The 22,539-nt window shown below is 44.1% G+C and overlaps 1 protein-coding gene across 2 annotated transcripts in view; it reads left to right on the plus strand.

The window, feature by feature from the left end:
* The first annotated feature begins 13,878 nt into the window (after positions 1–13,878).
* Positions 13,879–22,539, plus strand: part of LOC130290404 (cytochrome P450 2G1-like) — a 45,800-nt gene continuing 37,139 nt past the window's right edge. For both annotated transcript variants that reach the window (XM_056538001.1, XM_056538000.1), the window contains exons 1-2: positions 13,879–14,171; positions 18,049–18,211. In XM_056538001.1, coding sequence (XP_056393976.1) covers positions 13,983–14,171; positions 18,049–18,211 — 352 coding nt within the window. In that variant the 5' untranslated portion in view covers positions 13,879–13,982. The remainder of the gene's footprint in view (positions 14,172–18,048; positions 18,212–22,539) is intronic.

Consider the following 22,539-nt stretch of genomic DNA (forward strand, 5'->3'; position numbering starts at 1 on the left):
AAGCTTCATAGGAAAATAAAACTTACACCCTTGAATCCCATTAACCCCAATAACATAAAGGATGGAAATGTAAAGTGTATGTTCACAAATGCCAGAAGCCTAGCAAATAAAATGGGGGAGCTTGAGGCCTTGATACTGGAGGAACATATTGATATAGTTGGGGTCACTGAGACATGGCTGGACTCCTCGCATGACTGGGCTGTCAATCTGCAGGGGTTTACATTGTTTCGCAAGGATAGAATGAACAGAAAAGGTGGTGGAGTCTGTCTGTATGTAAGAAGTGGTATGAAAGTCAGTGTGAACGATGCCATAGTGTGTGATGATTCTGAGGATGTGGAATCATTGTGGGTAGAATTACAAAAGGAGGGAAATACTGAAAAAATAGTATTTGGTGTAATCTACAGACCCCCTAATATCACTGAAGAGATAGAAGTTCGGCTTCATAAACAAATAGAGAGGGCCGCCCGGGCAGGTACAGTGGTAATAATGGGAGATTTTAACTATCCAGATATAGATTGGGGTCCGGGGTTGGCTAAAACTACAAAGGGGCGACAATTCCTAAATTTATTGCAGGATAATTTTATGGGCCAGTTTGTGGAGGACCCAACAAGAAGTGATGCCTTGTTGGATCTGATCATTTCCAACAACGCAGAGCTGGTTGGTAATGTAACTGTGCGGGAAAACCTTGGTAATAGCGACCACAATATAGTTACTTTTGACTTAAAATGTAGAAAACAAAGACAGGCGGGGAAGGCAAAAACATATAACTTTAAAAAGGCAAATTTCCCTGGGCTGAGGGCTGCACTACAGGACATAGACTGGGGGGAGGTGTTGTCAAATACTGATACAGAAGGTAAATGGGACATCTTTAAATCAACTCTAAATAACTATACAGCTAAATATATACCAAAGGGGAACAAATATAAACAATTAAAACTAAATCCTACATGGCTGACACATGATGTTAAAAGAGCAATAAACAACAAAAAAATTGCCTTCAAAAAATACAAATCTGATGGGTCAGCTATAACATTTAAAAAGTACAAGGAGCTTAATAAAATCTGTAAAAATGTAATAAAAACAGCAAAAATTCAAAATGAGAGACAGGTGGCCAAAGAAAGCAAAACTAATCCTAAATATTTTTTTAGATATATAAATGCAAAAAAACCAAGGACAGAGCATGTAGGACCCCTTAATAATGATAATGGGGAGGTTGTCACAGGCGATCAAGAGAAGGCGGAGCTACTGAATGGGTTCTTTAGTTCTGTATACACTATGGAAGAAGGAGCTGACATTGGCCAGGTCAGTGCTGGTAACACATCATATAATGTATTGAACTGGCTTAATGTAGAGATGGTACAAGGTAAGTTAAGTGATATAAATGTAAGCAAATCCCCAGGACCGGATGGACTACACCCAAGAGTTCTTAGAGAGGTAAGTTCAGTAATATCTGTACCCTTGTTCATGATATTTAGAGATTCTCTGGTGTCTGGTATTGTGCCAAGGGACTGGCGCAAGGCGAATGTGGTGCCAATCTTCAAGAAGGGCTCTAGGTCTTCCCCAGGAAACTATAGACCGGTAAGTTTAACGTGCATTGTGGGTAAATTGTTTGAAGGACTTATAAGGGATTACATACAGGAATACATAGGGGATAATTGTATTATAAGTGATAGCCAGCATGGGTTTACTAAGGATAGAAGTTGTCAAACCAATCTAATTTGCTTTTATGAAGAGGTGAGTAGAAGCCTTGACAGAGGAATGGCTGTGGATATAGTGTTTCTGGATTTTGCTAAAGCGTTTGATACTGTCCCTCATAGACGTCTGACAGGTAAGTTAAGGTCTTTGGGTTTGGAAATTTTAGTTTGTAACTGGATTGAACACTGGCTCATGGATCGTACCCAGAGAGTGGTGGTCAATGATTCGTACTCTGATTGGTCCCCGGTTATTAGTGGTGTACCCCAAGGTTCAGTACTGGGCCCGCTGTTGTTTAATTTATTTATCAATGATATAGAGGATGGTATTAACAGCTCTGTTTCTATCTTTGCAGATGACACCAAGCTTTGTAGCACAGTACAGTCTATAGAGGATGTGCATAAGTTACAAGATGACTTGGATAGACTAAGTGTCTGGGCATCCACTTGGCAAATGAGGTTCAATGTGGATAAATGTAAAGTTATGCATCTGGGTACTAATAACCTGCATGCATCGTATGTCTTAGGGGGGATTAAACTGGCAGAGTCACTGGTAGAGAAGGATCTGGGTGTACTTGTAGATCACAGACTACAGAATAGCATGCAATGTCAGGCTGCTGCTTCCAAAGCCGGCAGGATATTGTCATGTATCAAAAGAGGCATGGACTCAAGGGACAGGGACATAATACTCCCCCTTTATAAATCATTGGTACGGCCTTACCTGGAATATGCTGTTCAGTTTTGGGCACCTGTCCATAAAAGGGACACTGCGGAGTTGGAAAGGGTGCAGAGACGCGCGACTAAACTAATATGGGGCATGGAACATCTTAGCTATGAGGAGCGATTAAAGGAGTTACAATTGTTTAGTCTTGAGAAGAGACGTTTAAGGGGGGATATGATAAACGTATATAAGTATATTAATGGCCCATACAAAAAATATGGAGAAAAACTGTTCCATGTTAAACCCCCCCAAAGGACGAGGGGACACTCCCTCCGTCTGGAGAAGAAAAAGTTTAGTCTCAAGGGGCGACACGCCTTCTTTACCGTGAGGACTGTGAATTTATGGAACGGTCTACCTCAGGAACTGGTCACAGCAGGAACAATTAACAGCTTTAAAACAGGATTAGATACATTCCTGGAACAAAATAAGATTAATGCTTATGAAGAAATATAAAATCTCATCCCTTCCCCAATATCGCGCCACACCCCTACCCCTTAATTCCCTGGTTGAACTTGATGGACATATGTCTTTTTTCGACCGTACTAACTATGTAACTATGTAACTACCGTATATACTCGAGTATAAGCCGACCCGAGTATAAGCCGAGACCCCTAATTTCAACCCAAAATCCCAGGAAAAGTTATTGACTCGAGTATAAGCCTAGGGTGGGAAATACCTCATCCCCCCCTGTCATCATCCAGACCCGTCATTAACATCCTCATCATCCCCTTGTCATCATCCCACACATCCCCCCTTCATCATCCCCTTGTCATCATCCCACACATCCCCTTATCATCCCACACATCCCCCCTTCATCATCCCCTTGTCATCATCCCACACATCCCCTTATCATCCCACACATCCCCCCTTCATCATCCCCTTGTCATCATCCCACACATCCCCCCTTCATCATCCCCTTGTCATCATCCCACACATCCCCCCTTCATCATCCCCTTGTCATCATCCCACACATCCCCTTATCCCACACATCCCCCCTTCATCATCCCCTTGTCATCATCCCACACATCCCCTTATCCCACACATCCCCCCCTTCATCATCCCCTTGTCATCATCCCACACATCCCTCCTTCATCATCCCCTTGTCATCATCCCACACATCCCCTTATCATCCCACACATCCCCCCTTCATCATCCCCTTGTAATCATCCCACACCCCCCCCTTCATCATCCCCACCCCCCTTCATCATCCCCACACCCCCCCCCCTTCATCATCCTCTTCTCATCATTCGCCCTCAGTGGTCTTCAACCTGCGGACCTCCAGAGGTTTCAAAACTACAACTCCCAGCAAGCCCGGGCAGCCATCGGCTGTCCGGGCTTGCTGGGAGTTGTAGTTTTGAAACCTCCGGAGGTCCGCAGGTTGAAGACCACTGCGGCCTTCAACATGCGGACCTCCAGAGGTTTCAAAACTACAACTCCCAGCAAGCCCGGGCAGCCATCGGCTGTCCGGGCTTGCTGGGAGTTGTAGTTTTGAAACCTCCGGAGGTCCGCAGGTTGAAGACCACTGCGGCCTTCAACATGCGGACCTCCAGAGGTTTCAAAACTACAACTCCCAGCAAGCCCGGGCAGCCATCGGCTGTCCGGGCTTGCTGGGAGTTGTAGTTTTGAAACCTCCGGAGGTCCGCAGGTTGAAGACCACTGCGGCCTTCAACATGCGGACCTCCAGAGGTTTCAAAACTACAACTCCCAGCAAGCCCGGGCAGCCATCGGCTGTCCGGGCTTGCTGGGAGTTGTAGTTTTGAAACCTCCGGAGGTCCGCAGGTTGAAGACCACTGCGGCCTTCAACATCATCCAGCCCCCTCTCACCCCCTTTAGTTCTGAGTACTCACCTCCGCTCGGCGCTGGTCCGGTCCTGCAGGGCTGTCCGGTAAGGAGGTGGTCCGGTGAGGAGGTGGTCCGGGCTGCTATCTTCACCGGGGGCGCCTCTTCTCCGCGCTTCCGGCCCGGAATAGAGCCGTTGCCTTGACAACGACGTATCTGCGTCGTTGTCAAGGCAACGTGACTATTCTGAGGCCGGGCCCGAAGCGCTTAGAAGAGGCCTCCCCGGTGAAGATAGCAGCCCGGACCACCTCCTCACCGGACCACCTCCTTACCGGACAGCCCTGCAGGACCGGACCAGCGCCGAGCGGAGGTGAGTACTCAGAACTAAAGGGGGTGAGAGGGGGCTGGATGATGTTGAAGGCCGCAGTGGTCTTCAACCTGCGGACCTCCGGAGGTTTCAAAACTACAACTCCCAGCAAGCCCGGACAGCCGATGGCTGCCCGGGCTTGCTGGGAGTTGTAGTTTTGAAACCTCTGGAGGTCCGCAGGTTGAAGACCACTGCGGGTGGGGGAGTTCACTCGAGTATAAGCCGAGGGGGGTGTTTTCAGCACGAAAAATCGTGCTGAAAAACTCGGCCTATACTCGAGTATATACGGTATATTGAAGGAGGCCATTTATCATCTATATCCTTTTTCATATATTGGGGACATTCTCATTGCTTTCACAGTATGTGTTTTATGACCACCGACCTCCTATCCCCTCCTCCTATCCCATCCTCCTATCCCGACCTCCTGACCAAACCTCCTATCCCTTCCTCCTATCCCGTCCTCCTATCTCGAACTCCTATCCCAACCTCCTATTCCATTCTCATATCCCGTCCTCATATGTCGTCCTCATATGCCGTCCTCATATCCTGACTTCCTATCCGACCTCCTGACCCAACCTCCTATCCCTTCCTCCTATCCCGTCCTCCTATCTCGACCTCCTATCCCAACCTCCTATTCCATCCTCCTATCCCGTCCTCATATCCCATCCTCCTATCTCGACCTCCTATCCCGACCTCATATCCCGACCTATCCCGACCTGTAATATGTGTACCAGGTATTGAAATATCTCCAGCCGTACGGAAGTTATGTGGGAACATACATTTTCCATTGATTTGCATGGGACTTTAAACAAAAACCCCGACCCTCACAAATGGGGGTAGTTAAGGATTAAATTAACTATCCTATATTTTAAGTGGACATATAAGTAACATGTGACCAAGTATTATCGAAATATCTCCAGTTGTTTGGAAGTTATGCAGTAACATATATTTCCCATAGACTTGTATGGGACTTTAAACAAAAACCCCACAGCTGAAAATGGGGGTGAGTAAGGGTTAAATCACCTATCCTATGTTTGTTGTTGACATATAAATAACATGTGACCAAGTTTCATGTTAATATCTTTAGCTGTTTGGACGTGATGCTGGAACATACATACATGCACACACACACATTGGCCTTCAATTACTACTAGCTGAGTACCCGGCATTGCCCGGTTTTTCCTTCCTCATCCTTGTTGGGGAGGAAAATCAACAAAAGAAGAAGCTTTTGACTTCATATCCCATCCCCATATATTGTTGTCATATCCCAACCTCCTATCCCGTCCTCCTATCTCGACCTCCTGTCCCGACTTCCTATCCCCTCCACCTATCTCGACCTCCTATCCCGTCCTGATATCCCCACCTCCTATACCGACCTCCTATCCCGTCCTCCTATCTCCACCTCCTATCTCCACCTCATATCCTGACCTCCTAATTCGACCTCCTATCTCAACCTCCTATCCCATCCTCCTATCCCCTCCTCCTATCTCGACCTCCTATCCCGATCTCCTATCCGTCCTCCTATCTCGACCTCCTATCCCGTCCTAATATCCTGACCTCCTATCCTGACCTCCTATCCTGTCCTCCTATCTCCACCTCCTATCCCGTCCTCTTATCCTGTCCTCATATCCCGTACTCCTAACTCGACCTCATATCCCAACCTCCTATCCCGTCCTCCTATCTCGACCTCCTATCCCGTCCTCCTATCCCATCCTCCTATCTCCATCTCCTATCCGTCCTCATATCCTGACCTCCTAACTCGACCTCCTATCCCGTCCTCATATCCTGACCTCCTAACTCGACCTCCTATCCCACCCTCCTATCTCGACCTCCTATCCCGTCCTCCTATCCCATCCTCCTATCTTGACCTCCTATCCTGGCCTCCTATCCCGACCTCCTATCCCGTCCTCCTATCTCCACTTCCTATCTCCACCTCCTATCTCCACCTCCTATCCCGTCCTCTTATCCCGTCCTCATATCCCGACCTCCTAACTCAACCTCCTATCTCGACCTCCTATGCCGACCTCTCTCCCGTCCTCCTATCTCGACCTCCTATCCCGTCCTCCTATCCCGTCCTCCTATCCCGACCTGCTATCCCGACCTCCTATACCGACCTCCTATCCCATCCTCCTATCCCGTCCTCCTATCCCGTCCTCCTATCTCGACCTCCTATCCCGACCTCCTATCCCGACCTCCTATCCCGTCCTCCTATCCTGTCCTCCTATCTCGACCTCCTATCCCGACCTCCTATCCAGTCCTCCTATCTCGACCTCCTATCCCGTCCTCATATGCCGACCTTGTTTCTATGTACGATTAAGGGTGATTAACACCTGAAATGTGTCACGTAAAACTGCACATTCTGCACTGGACCATTGTTCCTTTCTTCTGTTTGGGAAATGTTGTCTTTGAAAATTGGCCGGTTCGTTTTGGCCCGATCCTGGTAACACAGCGCCAATGCCATGTGAGGATAGGAGAAGAAATGAAGAACACATGGCACCATTTAAGAGTAGCAGCAGAAAGTAGGAATACAAATATGATGTCTGTGTACTCCAGAATTCTTTGCAACTAAGAAAATCACATGGCCTTAAAGGGGTACTACGCTACTCAACATTTGGAACAAACTGTTCCGAACACTGGAGCTGGCGCTGGGAGCTTGTGACATCATAGCCCCCACCCCTTCATGATATCACGCCCCCACCCTCTCAATGCAAGTCTATGGGAGGGGCGTGACAGCCGCCACGCCCCTCCCATAGACTTGCATTGAGAGGGTGGGATGTGACATCATGATGGGGCGGGGCTATGACGTCACGAGCTCCCGGCTCCAACGTTCAGAACAGTGCTTACCAAACGCTGAGCAGTGGAGTACCCCTTTAAGTTTGCCAATAATGGCTTGCATACAGCTTTCAGCCAATTAGGAGCTAGTGTAGGCATGGGTCAAAGTCAGAAAAAAATCTAGGTGTACAACTGCAGCTGCCACTTTAGGGAGAGGAGTTGAAAAAAGTCTCAGTAATGTACAGTGTGTTTGTTTAGACTATAGAGAAGCACTGTATTCCATTATTACACTACCAAAGCATTATAGAAGCTGCAGAGTGGGCTTGTGGGATGCCTGTTTATTTTGGCAGGGTCAGAAAAACATCTATTAGTGTTCAAAACCCAGAGGAAGAAAACACTCCCTGCTAAATACTGAAGCACTATACATATAGCAGCTGCATTGTGGGCTGCATATGTGTTGTCTGGGGAAGGCAAAATCTGTGTAAAGTGTGCCAGTTTTATGTGTGGTACACTAAGAGGAAGTGTGCAAACAAGGGTTTTGTGTCACATTTGGACACAGTTGTTGAAGCACAACTGTGTCCAACTGTGATTTTGAGTGTGACTCCATATCCAGACCTCCATGGGTTGATAAATTTGATTTCCATTGATAATTTTTGTGTGATTTTGTTGTCAGCGCATTCAACTATCTAAAGACGAAAGTATTTCATACGATTAGTTCATTCATTCAGATCTAGGATGTGTTAGCTTAGTGTTCCCTTTATTTTTTGGAGCAGTGTATATTCTTTTTTTTTTCTAAACTGTCGGGGATACACCCCTTTTCTGGGGCCACACCCCTTTTTCATATTGATCATGCCCCTTTCTCAGGTTATCTGAGTAAAACAGAGAGTTGATCAAATAACCTTTAGTAAAAGCATCGTGTATTTGTTGTAGATTGAAGGCAAAGAGACATAATTGAAGGAATTTGGTAATGCGGTGTTGTAGGTTTTCTTCAGACCATGTATTTTGTGGTGCGGCATCTAAATGTGCTAAATTCCGTTCCCGGCTAGCTCAGTGGGCTGATCGGGATTGCAGCGGCAAAACCGCGGCATCCCTATCAGCTAAGAGGATGCCAGGAGGACTCTTACCTTCCTCCCTGCTGTCCAATCTATAACATGCAATTTTTAGATTGCATTCACTGATCAATGCTTCTCCTTAGGAGAGCATTGATCATTTTTATATGGAGAAGCATTGATCAGTGAATGCAATCTAAATATTGAATGTTATAGCCTTCTAGGGGAATAAAAAAGTGTAAAAAATGTTTTTTTTTTAATTAATAAATGTGATTTAACCCCTTCCCTAATAAAAGTTTGAATCACCCCCCTTTTCCCATTTTTCAAATAAACTAATGTAAAAAAACAAACATAAACATATGTGGTATCGCCGCGTGCGTAAATGTCTGAACTAATAAAATATAATGTTAATAAAGAGTACCTGTCATAATCTTGTTAAATTTTATAATCCTTCCAGTTCACTTCACCCATCATGATAAACCACCCTCTGCCTTTATTTTTTTATTATTTATTTGTTTTCTACCTTGATACTGCTCTGTATTTTCTGCTCAGTCTCAGTCAGATTTACAGACTGGGAAGGGGCATTCCCCAGCAGGCGTGACATCATCTGAAGCCATACAGTTGAGGACTTCCTCCCTCACTTTGCTACAAACAGCCCAGAGCAGTTCAGTGTGTGATGAGCTATGATTGGCTAAGGCTGCATACACACCCCTCAGCACTCCAAACTGCATTTCCAGGTAAGCAAGAGTCCAAAGTCTGTGCAAGAGATGGGGGAAATGTGCTCTGGACAAGTAGGGAGACATCTAGTGGCAGCTTTTTTAAACACAAATAAAACATAGAAAACTACATTTTTTTTAAACAAAGTACATTAGAAAGATTTTTCATTTACCATAAGGAGTGCAATAGCAAACATTAGTTTTACTGAGAGTGCCTATTTAAATTACACAGTGAAAGGCAAAAGCGTAAAAAAAAATTCCAAAGTCCATAAATGCAAATTTTTTGGTCAAAAGAAACAAAATAAAATAAAACGCGATCAAAAGGTGCCATTAAAATAAAAATAGTCCCAATAAAACCTACAGATCCCTTTAGAAGAGGACACTTTTAAGCATACAGTGATCCCTCAGCATACGATGTAGATACGTGGTTTGAGCAAAAAAATTGAATTTGTTCGGTTCCAGCGCTACTGGGAAGTGATATTAAAGAAGTACTTGAAGCTGCCGTAGGTTACACAGGACTTTCTTTATTCGGTATTAATGGTAACAGGACAACGCATTTCAGCGCATTCCAGCACCTTCCTCAGGTCCACTTAAAATGCTGATAAAGATACATAGCAGAGTATATGCTTATAGTAAAGATAAGAATTTTTAGGACTAAACTCTATATACAGTGTATCCGTATCAGCGTATATGCCAGAAATCTATAATGTCATAATATCATGTAGAGCAGTTTTTCACTTTAAAAAAATGTATCTATCATTATGCTAAAAAAAAAAAAATTCTGATATAAATAAGCATTATAATTAAAAGGACCGCTTATAAAATTATTCTGCAGAAACAGTAAAATATACATATAAAACAAGATTTGTGGACTTTAATATAAGTGGGCTAAAAATATCATGAGCCGATAAGGCACTTTAGCCATCATGTGGTATAAAAAAACAAGTCAATAAATAACACATTGCTTCAATAGAATATCTGTAGTGGTAATCATAAGGTCATAAGTGGGGCCAAAAAGTTACCCTCACCTTTCTTTCTCCTAGAACTAACTAAGTTGCTACACCAGAAAGCGCCCCTGATTTTTCTTTTTCTCTTTGCCCTCTATCAGCATACGATGGTAATTTGTTCCAAATGAACCATCGTTACTTGAATCCATCGTATGTTGAGGGATCCGTGCAATAATAATATAGAAAGGTATACTCACATGTCCCTTCCGCTCCAGACCGCTGCGCGGGATCGTCGCTGTCATCACGTCCCCGGGGTGTCCTCGCTGCTCCGGACCATCACCGCTGCCCTGGATCATCGCTCTCCATCGCCGTCATCACATCTCTGCACATTCTGCTCCTATTGGATGACGGGACGGCGTGCGCGGCGACATGATGATGGCGGAGAGCGAGGGCCATGCATCGGAGCCTGAAGAGGACGGTCCGGAGCGGCGGGGACAGGTGAGTGATCAGATCAGCCATTTATGTGATGGCACCGACAAAAAAAAGCATCGTATGTTGAAATTATTGTATGTCGGGGCCATCGTAAGTCAGGGGATCACTGTACTAATTTTCGTACAAAAAGTTAGAATTTTTTAAAAGTAGTAAAATAAATAAAAAAAGCTATATAAATCGGGTATCATTTTAATCACATGGACCCACAAAATAAAGCTAAAGTATAATTTTTACCGAAAAGTGCACTGTGTAGAAACTGAAGCCGCCAAAATTTGCAAAATTGTGTTTTTTTCTTTTTTTTCGATTTTGCCCTACAAATAATTTTTTGTTTGTTTCACTGTACATTTAGAGGTAAAATTTTTGCCATATTGGATTGCATAATATTCTGCAAATATAGTTTTCACTAAAATAACTGGTCAAAACAATGTAAAAATTAGCACCATAAGGGGTCAAAACAATTGTGTGCTAGCCATGCTGCTTGGCCACCTGTATCGCTGCTTGCTGCTTTATTTACAAAGTACAATTGGTGATGCAAAAAACAAGCCCTCAAACTGGTCTTTAGATGGAAAAATAAAAAAGTTATGGCCGACATTTATCATTGTAGGTGTAAGTGAAGCATTTATCATTGTAGGTGTAAGTGAAGCATTTATCATTGTAGGTGTAAGTGAAGCATTTATCATTGTAGGTGTAAGTGAAATATTTTTCTACACCTTTTTTTGTGTGCTGTAATGTGTAGGAGCACCACATTTATTAGATGGTTGCAGAACATTTGATACATTTTGTGCAGGTCCCATTTTCTGAAATTTCACCAAAAAGCTAAGCTAAGTCTGGGCTGGTGTAGTTTAGAGACTTTTCAGTGGCTTTGCTCCTTTTTTGTGCCTTTTCACAAAAAGGCACAGTTCATAAAACCCTTTTATATCATATGTATCTCCAAAATCAGTGGATTGCAACTCAACAGAAATGTGTAAACCCAAAGACGGAAAAAAGGCGCAAAACACCCTACTTGCGGATTTTTTGCTCCTTTTCTGGACACAAAAAACAGTCTAAAGACAATGATAAATGTCGGCCTAAGTCTATTAGAAGGTGAGGAGTTAAAAAACAAAACCTCAAAAAAAAAAAAAAAAAAAGGCTCAGTCCTGAAAGGGTTATTGTATTGACTCTGCAATAATAGAAGCCAGAGTACCGTATATACTCGAGTATAAGCCGACCCGAGTATAAGCCGAGACCCCTAATTTCAACCCAAAATCCCAGGAAAAGTTATTGACTCGAGTATAAGCCTAGGGTGGGAAATACCTCATCCCCCCCTGTCATCATCCAGACCCGTCATTAACATCCTCATCATCATCCCCTTGTCATCATCCCACACATCCCCCTTCATCATCCCCTTATCATCCCACACATCCCCCCTTCATCATCCCCTTATCATCCCGCACATCCCCCCTTCATCATCCCCTTATCATCCCACACATCCCCCCTTCATCATCCCCTTATCATCCCGCACATCCCCCCTTCATCATCCCCTTATCATCCCACACATCCCCCCTTCATCATCCCCTTGTAATCATCCCACACCCCTCCGCCCCTTCATCATCCCCACCCCCTTTCATCATCCCCACACCCCCCCCTTCATCATCCTCTTCTCATCATTCGCCCTCAGTGGTCTTCAACCTGCGGACCTCCAGAGGTTTCAAAACTACAACTCCCAGCAAGCCCGGGCAGCCATCGGCTGTCCGGGCTTGCTGGGAGTTGTAGTTTTGAAACCTCCGGAGGTCCGCAGGTTGAAGACCACTGCGGCCTTCAACATCATCCAGCCCCCCTCTCACCCCCTTTAGTTCTGAGTACTCACCTCCGCTCGGCGCTGGTCCGGTCCTGCAGGGCTGTCCGGTGAAGAGGTGGTCCGGTGAGGAGGTGGTCCGGGCTGCTATCTTCACCGGGGGAGCCTCTTCTCCGCGCTTCCGGCCCGGAATAGAGGCGTTGCCTTGACAATGACGCAGAAGTACGTTGGCAATGAACGCACCTCTGCGTCGTTGTCACGGCAACGTGACTATTCTGAGGCCGGGCCCGAAGCGCTTAGAAGAGGCCTCCCTGGTGAAGATAGCAGCCCGGAACCACTATCCCACCGGACCACCTCCTCACCGGACAGTCCTGCAGGACCGGACCAGCGCCGAGCGGAGGTGAGTACTCAGAACTAAAGGGGGTGAGAGGGGGCTGGATGATGTTGAAGGCCGCAGTGGTCTTCAACCTGCGGACCTCCGGAGGTTTCAAAACTACAACTCCCAGCAAGCCCGGACAGCCGATGGCTGCCCGGGCTTGCTGGGAGTTGTAGTTTTGAAACCTCTGGAGGTCCGCAGGTTGAAGACCACTGCGGGTGGGGGAGTTCACTCGAGTATAAGCCGAGGGGGGTGTTTTCAGCACGAAAAATCGTGCAGAAAAACTCGGCTTATACTCGAGTATATACGGTATGCTGATCCTTTATTACCGTCTGGCCGGGCACTGAATTACAGTCAGCTTCCAGTATTTTTGAATCCCACTGGCCAAGCATTTCACCTGTCTCCTCTGATGGTTTAGTCTGTGATATGAATACATTTTGGCACTTTGATCGTGGTGGTCTCGCAGCTGTAACCCCCGCGATCTGTGTGCAGCACCCGGCGTTCTTTTAGAACTTTGGGTGAAGGCCTGGGGGGTAGTGACATAAAAGCCATGCCCCTCGTGATGCCATGCCACGCCCCCTCAATGCAAGTCTATGGGAGGGGGCGTGGTGACCATCACGCCTCCTCCCATAGACTTGGATTGAGGGGGCGTGGTGTGACATCATGGGGGGCTTGGCCATGACATCACGACCCCCCCGCCGCCCACTCCAAGCGTTCTGAACAAAATGTTCAGAAAGCTGGGGCAGCCGAGTACCCCTATAAGGGAAAGCAGGGATCCATCCCATATCCAAAAGTCATGCACAAGAGAAACATTTTTATAGTATATTGTGTTTACAGTATATTGTGTTTACAGCATATGTGAGAGGTGTGTGAAGCATATGAGCTTTGTGTCCTTTGTTGTCCACCTGATATAAATTTTGTGTTCTTGCCATCCTGCAGTATTTCACAATTTTAAAGAAAATAGCAATTTCCTACAAATGTACCAACAAAATGTGGTGGTTTGGATTCTTTTCTCAGATTTATACAAGTGCTTTCAGATTCATTCCCTTCCCATTCCTTATTTTTGTAGGTGCCCCATCAGACTCATTTATACTATTTTGTACATCACAATTAGCATTTTTGTCTATGCCTCCCCCCAAAGCCTGGAATGTAACCTCCATTAGTACCTCCCTTTTCCTATCTGTTCTTGTAAGAATTGGCAGTGAGTAGGAGGCGGATAATGGAGGACTCTGGTCTCTTGGCTCCCTTCCATGTAAACACAAAGACTGCAGCTCCGTTAACTGTGATCTACACGTCTAATGCCGACAGACATGGAGCCAGGATGCTGCACAATTCTGTTCTCTGCTATCCTGGGTGTTATAATATTTTATTTGCTATGGACTCACCTTTATAGGAGGCACAGGCTTCCCCCAGGTCCAACCCCTCTCCCACTAATAGGAAACTTGTTGGAGGTCAGAAATGGACAGACGGCAAAGACACTAATGGAGGTCAGTATTTATTTCCTTAAGAGATTACTTTTGTACTTACCTGGATATCCTCAAAATAAAAACCTAGGCCAGGGCCAACCTCTAGATGACGCTATTTATCGGCACACTCGTGGCCACCGTTATTTATAGTGAACACTAGTTCAAAATTTCTAGTTTACTACTTATGGTGAATACTTTAGTTTATTACTTTTGGAGAACACTCTACCTAACTCTGTGTTAAAGGGAACTCTGTGGTGATTACATAAGTGTGGGGGGGACGACTTTCTGCATTGTATATGGGGGAACTCCCTTTTTAGCTTAATGTACGTGAAGACATTTTCTGGCATTCCCTTCAAGATACTGTTTATGTAAATGTTGTCACTTTTATGTCGGAATCAGCATTTCTAGAGTAGAAGTTTGTGTTGTTGGGGCGAATAGGACATACTGCCAAAGAGGGTGCTCTACAAAACCATGGGAAAGCTGGATCTAGAGAGAGCCCGCATGTGGGTATGGGCCACATAAACCAGTCACTGTGTGGTTGTATTATTTATTCACTGTATTGTGGTAGTATTTAGTTGTTCAAACACATTGTATGTAGCCATCTTCTAATCCATATTCGATTTTCAAAACAACTAATCTGTGTAGGAAAAGCAACACTTTATTAGACTATATATCGATAATTCTCATTATTGAGAACATTGAGTATGTTTTTCTGTACAGCATTGACCTTCATGTATCTGTTCTGGACTGTTGACCCCAAACCACCTGACATGGCCCTTTTACCTGTGTGTGACCCCAGTTCTTCCTGGCCCCTGTTTACCCCTCCAGCAGGAGCATAGCTATAGAGATAGCAGTTGCTCCGGGGCCCTGGTGCATAAGGGGGCCCCAAAGCACATCTGCCCCATAAGAGAACAAGTATTTTAATTGGCATATGGGGCCCTGTTTGGGCTAGCCATGAATCACACCCACATATCCACACCTGCTTGGCCTAGAGACCTGGAACCCTCTAGCAGCAGAAGGTCACTTTCCACAACCTGTATCGGGAAAGAGGGTGAAAACCTTCTCTCTTGGCCAAAAGCGAGTCCACACCTGTTGCCTTATTACAGTTCTCTTTCCTCCTCCTCCTCCTCCTCCTCCCAGGAGCCGCTCTCCATGGAAATAAATGCAGAGAAGATAAGACTTTGAGGATTCACTTTCTTTCCTTTTATTACCATCATATTGATGCCTGTTGAGAAAGGCCCTTGTGGCTGAAACGTCCAGACTAGGTTTATCATCCATGGATGTAAAGTTGTTTGCATGATATACGGTTGGTGTGCAATTGTTTCCCCTATTGCATGTACTTTAGACAAACCAATCAACAACAACACCTGTCAAGAGTGGAGTGCACACTTAGTATCTCTGGTGTGTATGATAGGAGACAGGCAGTATGTGGATGACACAGCAGGGGTAGTGTCTAGTCCGCATCCCAAACCCCAGCTCCTCAGTCTTGTTTGCAACTGAGAGGCAGCCCCCACTTCTTAGTATGTTAGCAGCAGTCACTCTCTAGTGTTCTCCATTGTGTCACATGCTTTGGAATCTTCAGTCCTCAGTCATACGGTCATTGGAACCCAGAGACATTACTCCTTATTAGCTTTAAAGGGGTACTCCACTGCCCCAGCATTCGGAACATTTTATTCCAAACAATGGGTGCGGGCTGCGGGGGTCGTGATGTCACGGCCATGCCCCTTGTGATGTTACAACGCCCACACCTAGCATTCAGAACAAAATGTTCCTAATGCTGGGGCAGTGGAGTACCCCTTTAAAGACAGACATTTCCTTCACCAACCTCTCCCAATATAAAACTATTATAACATGGAAAAACTTGCCTCAATATTTGAAAATATTTTCCAGGGACACTTTAACTTTGACAATGAAGGTGTGGTTTACTATGGGTGGGGTTTATTGTAGGTGGGGTTTGTAAATCTGTGGCTTGTCATACAGTGTATTTTTGTTCCCTTGAATTTTCTTCACTGTAAGGACCCCCTCGCCGTAGGTAGGACCTACGATACATATACAGCACTCTGTGAGTGGCCCAATTCTTTGTAAAAATGTAGCTCTTCCCCCCTGTTCTCTCATGCCCATGTTCCCACTAGACGACTAACATGGCATCCTATGAAGGAGCATGCAATAATATACGTCAGTCTGATTCCTCTACAGGGTTACATTGAACTTAAAAAGTACCTGTCACCAAATAAACTTTTCTAAACTATCTCAGGCTATGTTCCCTGACTACTCCTAACACTTCTCCCACCCTTAAAAAAAATGTCAAAGCATTAAAAATCTCTGCATCATACCTTTATTCTTGTTAACATAGTGCAATATCCCAGCAGGAGAAAGTGGGTGTTTCACAGAAGGCATGACATCACTGAAGCCTGCTGGGGGACCACTTCCGCCCTCACATGGTTGCAGCGCTGTGATGAATAGAAGACATCAGGCTCTGTGCAGCAGATTTCAGTCTGTATATCTTTCAGTGAGGCTCTGTGCATCTTTCAGTGAGGCTATGTGCAACTGTCAATCAAGCTCAGTGCAGAGAAACACTTCCTGAGTTTGGACTCCTGCCAGGACGGGAGGAGACCAAAGTCACTGTATTCATTGCGGCAGTGAACAGAACAGAGCCACCCATTGGATGTTTTTTCTATTACATTTTAAACATATTATTTATGTTGATAATTTTATAAGCAAGTGAATGGGAAAGTGTTTGCTAATTACACAAGTAACAATATATTAAAAGTTTTATTTGGTGACAGGTACTCTTTAAGCAAGGAGCGCAGGCACAGTGGAGAAGGCAAAGTTAGGTGGCTTGTTACATGCTCTGCCATAGGGGGTCATCTTATGGATGGGGAAGTTGTCCAGCCAGCACATGGGCATGGGATAATGGGGGGTGGAACTACATTTTTATAGAGAATGGGGCAGCAGACAGAGTGCAGTATACAGGTATACACAATTGTCCAGTTGGGATGTTTTAATTGCCCGGTACAGGGTTCCAAATCCTGAAAGTGTCCCGATATAAACAGGACAATTGATCAACCTGGTTGATAGTAATATCCATGGTATAAAATTACCGGTATTTTTCTTATGTCTATGGTTATTATTTAATTCTTCTTTCCACTTCTGAATGTTTACAATCTACATTCCTTAAATCCTGCACATTTATTTCAGTGTAACAGCAACATATCATTGTTTATGGTCACAATCTGCTGCCTCTGAAAGCATTAACCCCTTTACTACACTGAAAATTAAAATCTTTGCCTTTTTATTTTTTCCTTCTCCAGAACTCTTTTATTTTTCTATCCACAAAGCCATATTTTTTTTAAAGGGCCCCACTCTACTTTGTAACAACACCCTTTGTTTTGCCATAAAATATATTGTTTTTACGCCATCCGGTGTGCAGTAAAATTGACATGTTATCATTATTTGTCAGGTCAGTACCATCTCAACAATACCCAGTTTGCATAGTATTTGGTATGTTTTTTATTTATTTATTATTATTTTTGCTATTTTTGAAAAACGACAAACTTTTTTTTTTTATTAAATGTCTTTAAATTGCCTTACTCTATTCTGACCCCTATATAACTTTTTTTTTAGTTTTCTATCTATGGAGCTGAATGAAGGCTCAATTGTAGCACTTTGATTTGAAGTTTCCATTGTTTCTCTTTTTTGGGTAGGATTTTATGATCTCTTTTTATAAAAAAAAAAAAAACACAATGTGTGTTAGTATTTTAGACAGCCTGTATCAATATCAAGATTCTGGCAGCCTAGCCTAATATTGTAATCACTTCTATAAATCATCACTACATTCACACATATATATTTCATTCCAGTGTTTCTGAATGCCTCATATTGTCCCTCTTCTTTGCAGCTGGGTAAGAAGTATGGCTGTGTATATACCTTTTACTTTGGGCCTCACCCTGTTGTTGTGTTCTGTGGCTATGAAGCTGTCAAGGAGGCTTTGGTGGATCATGGAGAAGACTTTATAGGTCGTGGTAGACAGCCCACCGTGGACAGAGTCTTTCAAGGATATGGTAAAAAGTCACTTTATTTTAGCATAAAAATAGAAAAATGTAACATTATTAGCAGGATGTATCCAGACATTGAAGTAGTGACTGTGTGGTAGCCACAGGTTGTTAGAATACCTGATCTCTTTGTGATGCCAGGGCACTGTTATCCTATACACGATCCGAGGTTGGAGACAGCTTCTCCTGGGCCAGACACTGGGAGTAAATGAACACGCTGATGTCAGGTTACGGATAACTGTCTTTACTGAGCTTGCTTGCTGATGGTATCACACCTACAGCTGGCTTTAGGTGAGAAAGTGCAGCGTAACCCCTTGGGAGCCCTGTTGCCTTGCTGGGACTTGTGGTGCTTACACCAAACAGATTAATACTGACTTGTGAGACAAAAGGATAAATCCTGGTAGCTAGGGTCCTGTCAAGGTACTGAAGCCTTCTCCGCAGGGGTTCCACCTTGTGAGTAATCCTTGCAGGATGACCAGTTGAGATTAGATTTGAGCTAGGCCTCTCTTCAGAGCACATGGCACACACACCTGAACCAAACTGTAGCTGAGACCGAATTGAACTCTGGGTAACTCCTCCTCTTACTGGACTACACAGAGGAGACTTTGGGGGTTCCCATTGGCAGGCAGGGTTACATGGGGTTCACTGCTCTCATTTAAGGGTACAGTAACACAGAAAATACCTACACATATATCAGTAACAGAATTAATGGGGTACTCCGGTGCAAAACTTTTTTTTTTTTTTATTCGACTAGTGCCAGAAAGTTAAACAGATTTGTAAATTACTTCTATTAAGAAATCTTAAAGGGGAACTCCGGTGGAAATTTTTTTTTGACAAATCAACTGGTGCCAGAAAGTTAAACAGATTTGTAAATTAGTTCTATTTAAAAATATTAACCCTTCTAGTACTTATCAGCTGCTGTATACTACAGATATACTACAGAGAAATTTGTGAATTTCTTTTCTGCCTGACAACAGTGCTCTCTGGTGACACCTCTGTCCGTATCAGGAACTGTCAGGTTAGAAGCAAATCCCCATAGAAAACCTCCTGTTCTGGACAATCCTGACATGGACAGAGGTGTCAGTAGAGAGCACTGTTGTCAGGCAGAAAAGAAATTCACAAATTTCTCTGTAGTATATCTGTAGTATACAGCAGCTGATAAGTACTAGAAGGGTTAAGATTTTTAAATAGAAGTAATTTACAAATCTGTTTAACTTTCTGGCACCAGTTGATTTGTCAAAAAAAAATTCCACCGGAGTTCCCCTTTAACCCTTCCAGTATTTATCAGCTGCAGTATACTACAGAGGAAGTTGTGCAGTTCTTTCCAGTCTGACCACAGTGCTCTTTACTGACACCTCTGTCCATGTCAGGAACGGTCCAGAGCAGTAGAGGTTTTTAAGGGGATTTTCTCCTGCTCTGGACAGTTCTTGACATGGACAGAGGTGTCAGCAGAGAACACTGTGGTAAGACAGGAAATAAATTCATAATGAAAAGAACTTCCTGTGTAGTATACAGCAACTGATAAGTACTGGACGGATTAAGAATTTTTAATAGAAGTAATTTAATTACTATAGAGGTCATTTTATATATACATTTGAGTTCTACAAATATATCATATGTTTTGGATTCTCATTGCCTCACTAGCACAGAACATCGCATCTTCATAATAAGCTGCATTACATACAAAACTTATCAAAGTCACAATTTTTTGCACTTTGAATATACTATTTATACAAATTTCAATCTTTTATATTGTAAATAGGGAACCATATATTTTTTCTCATAGCAGCAAATAGGGCATCTACTACCTTGAAAAGCGCTGTGTAGCTATATTCATTATTTGTCTTTTATCAACTGTTCCATAATATATATTTATTATTGAAATTACTTCAGGCAGGAGTAGGGGCAGTTCAGATATAAGCAACATGGGAGCAAAGAGGCAACTTACATGTGGGGCCCACTCACTGTGTGCAAAGTGGATGGGGATTGTGTATAAGCCTGGGGATGTAGGGTATGGGGAGTGTAGCTGTGCGGTTATTAAAGGGTGCTTGTTAACCCTTGCTATTCGTGATGCCAGGGTGAGGGCTCCTCAAAAATGCTTTTCCTACCACCGCCCTTCCCAGGAACGATAGGGAGGTAGATAATAATAGATTGTCCACAACCGGAAAGTTTTCTGTAACAGTATAAATTTTTACTGAAGATTTTCTGTAAGCTTCAACAATATAACAGTCTCTTAGCATAAGAACGGCTTTCTCTGGAAATTGACAATGGTTGGGACTTTAGCACTTAGAGTCTTTCTACACAATGCATTGTTCCACTGTGCAGTAGTCACGCTATTATTAGCGGGGATGTAGATTTGAACTCACAGTTTGGTTCTGCTGAGGCCGGTAGGTGGTTAGGCCTAGCGTGTCTTTGAAAGTTGCGTAGAACCATCCTGTTAGTCCGGCATCCACGAGACCAGCAACCCAAGAGAGCAATAATTGGACGCAGCTCCCTTATATGGGCGGGGGCTGGAGGTAAGTACTATACATTCCTTTAGAACATAGCTATAATTATTAATATATACATTTATAAGCATTAAAGTTAGACTTAAGGAGAGGCGACTAGGGGCTGTCCCACCTGAACGTCGTTACTCTGACTTTGGGGACCTCTACACTAGGTACGGTATGCAATACGTTACCGGGACACCACAAATGCCTAATAAAACATATCCCTTGTGCTTTTTTTAAACTACATCTGTATCCTCTCATGTAGTTGAATACAATGGTGGAACAATGAGCTATCAGATTACTTCCCCACCACCATATACTCTCATAGGCTGTACACACATTGGGCCTGCCAATATAGAGGCATTATATCATAAATTCCTATGCCGTTCACTAACAGTTAGGTCATAGGCCTTTGGTGTAAACTTCTCTCTTCATTGTGGAGGGGGATTGGATGAATATCCAGGGTCACATTTATTTTATGGAGAAACTATTATGTGAGCAGAGTACTAGGGGAGCACTATTATGTGATCAGAGTACTAGGGGAGCACTATTATGTGAGCAGAGTACTAGAGGAGCACTATTATGTGAGTAGGGTACTAGGGGAGCACTATTATGTGGGCAGAGTACTAGAGGAGCACTATTATGTGAGCAGAGTACTAGGGGAGCACTATTATGTGAGCAGAGTACTAGGGGAGCACTATTATGTGAGCAGAGTACTAGAGGAGCACTATTATGTGAGCAGGGTACTAGGGGAGCACTATTATGTGAGCAGAGTACTAGAGGAGCACTATTATGTGAGCAGGGTATTAAGGGAGCACTATTATGAGAGCAGAGCACTAAGGGATCACTATTATGTGAGCAGAGTACTAAGGGAGCACTATTATGTTACCAGGGTACTAGGGGAGCACTATTATGTGAGCAGAGTACTGGGGGAGCACTATTATGTGAGCAGAGTACTAAGGGAGCACTATTATGAGAGCAGAGTACTAAGAGAGCACTATTATGTGAGCAGGATACTAGGGGAGCACTATTATGTGAGCAGGGTACTAGGGGAGCACTATTATGTGAGCAGGGTAGTAGGGGAGCACTGTTATGTGAGCAGAGTACTAGGGAAGCACTATTATATGAGCAGAGTGCTAAGAGAGCACTATTATGAGAGCAGACTACTAAGGGAGCACTATTATGTGAGCAGGATACTAGGGGAGCACTATTATGTGAGAGAAGTACTGGGGGAGCACTATAATGTGAGCAGAGTACTGGGGGAACACTATTATGTGAGCAGGGTACCAGGGGAGCACTATTATGTGAACAGGATACTAGGGGAGCACTATTATGTGAGCAGGATACTAGGGGAGAACTATTATGTGAGCAGAGTACTAGGGGAGCAATATTATGTGAGCAGGGTACTAGGGGAGCCCTATTATGTAAGCAGGGTACTAGGGGAGCACTATCACGTGAGAAGAGTACTAGGGGAGCACTATCATGTGAGCAGGGTAATAGGGGAGCACTATTATGAGAGCAGAGTGCTAGGGGAGCACTATTATGTGAGCAGGGTACTAGGGGAGCACTATTATGTGAGCAGGGTACTAGGGGAGACCTATTATGTGAGCAGGGTACTAGGGGAGCACTATTATGTGAGCAGGGTACTATGGGAGCACTTTTATGTGAGCAGGGTACTAGGGGAGCACTATTATGTGAGCAGAGTACTAGGGGAGCACTATTATGTGAGCAGGATACTAGGGGAGCACTATTATGTGAGCAGGATACTAGGGGATCATTATTATGTGAGCAGGATACTAGGGGAACACTATTATGTGAACAGGATACAAAGGGAACACTATTATGTGA

This window comes from Hyla sarda, chromosome 9 (assembly GCF_029499605.1).
Source record: "Hyla sarda isolate aHylSar1 chromosome 9, aHylSar1.hap1, whole genome shotgun sequence".
Taxonomy (NCBI): Eukaryota; Metazoa; Chordata; class Amphibia; order Anura; family Hylidae; genus Hyla; species Hyla sarda.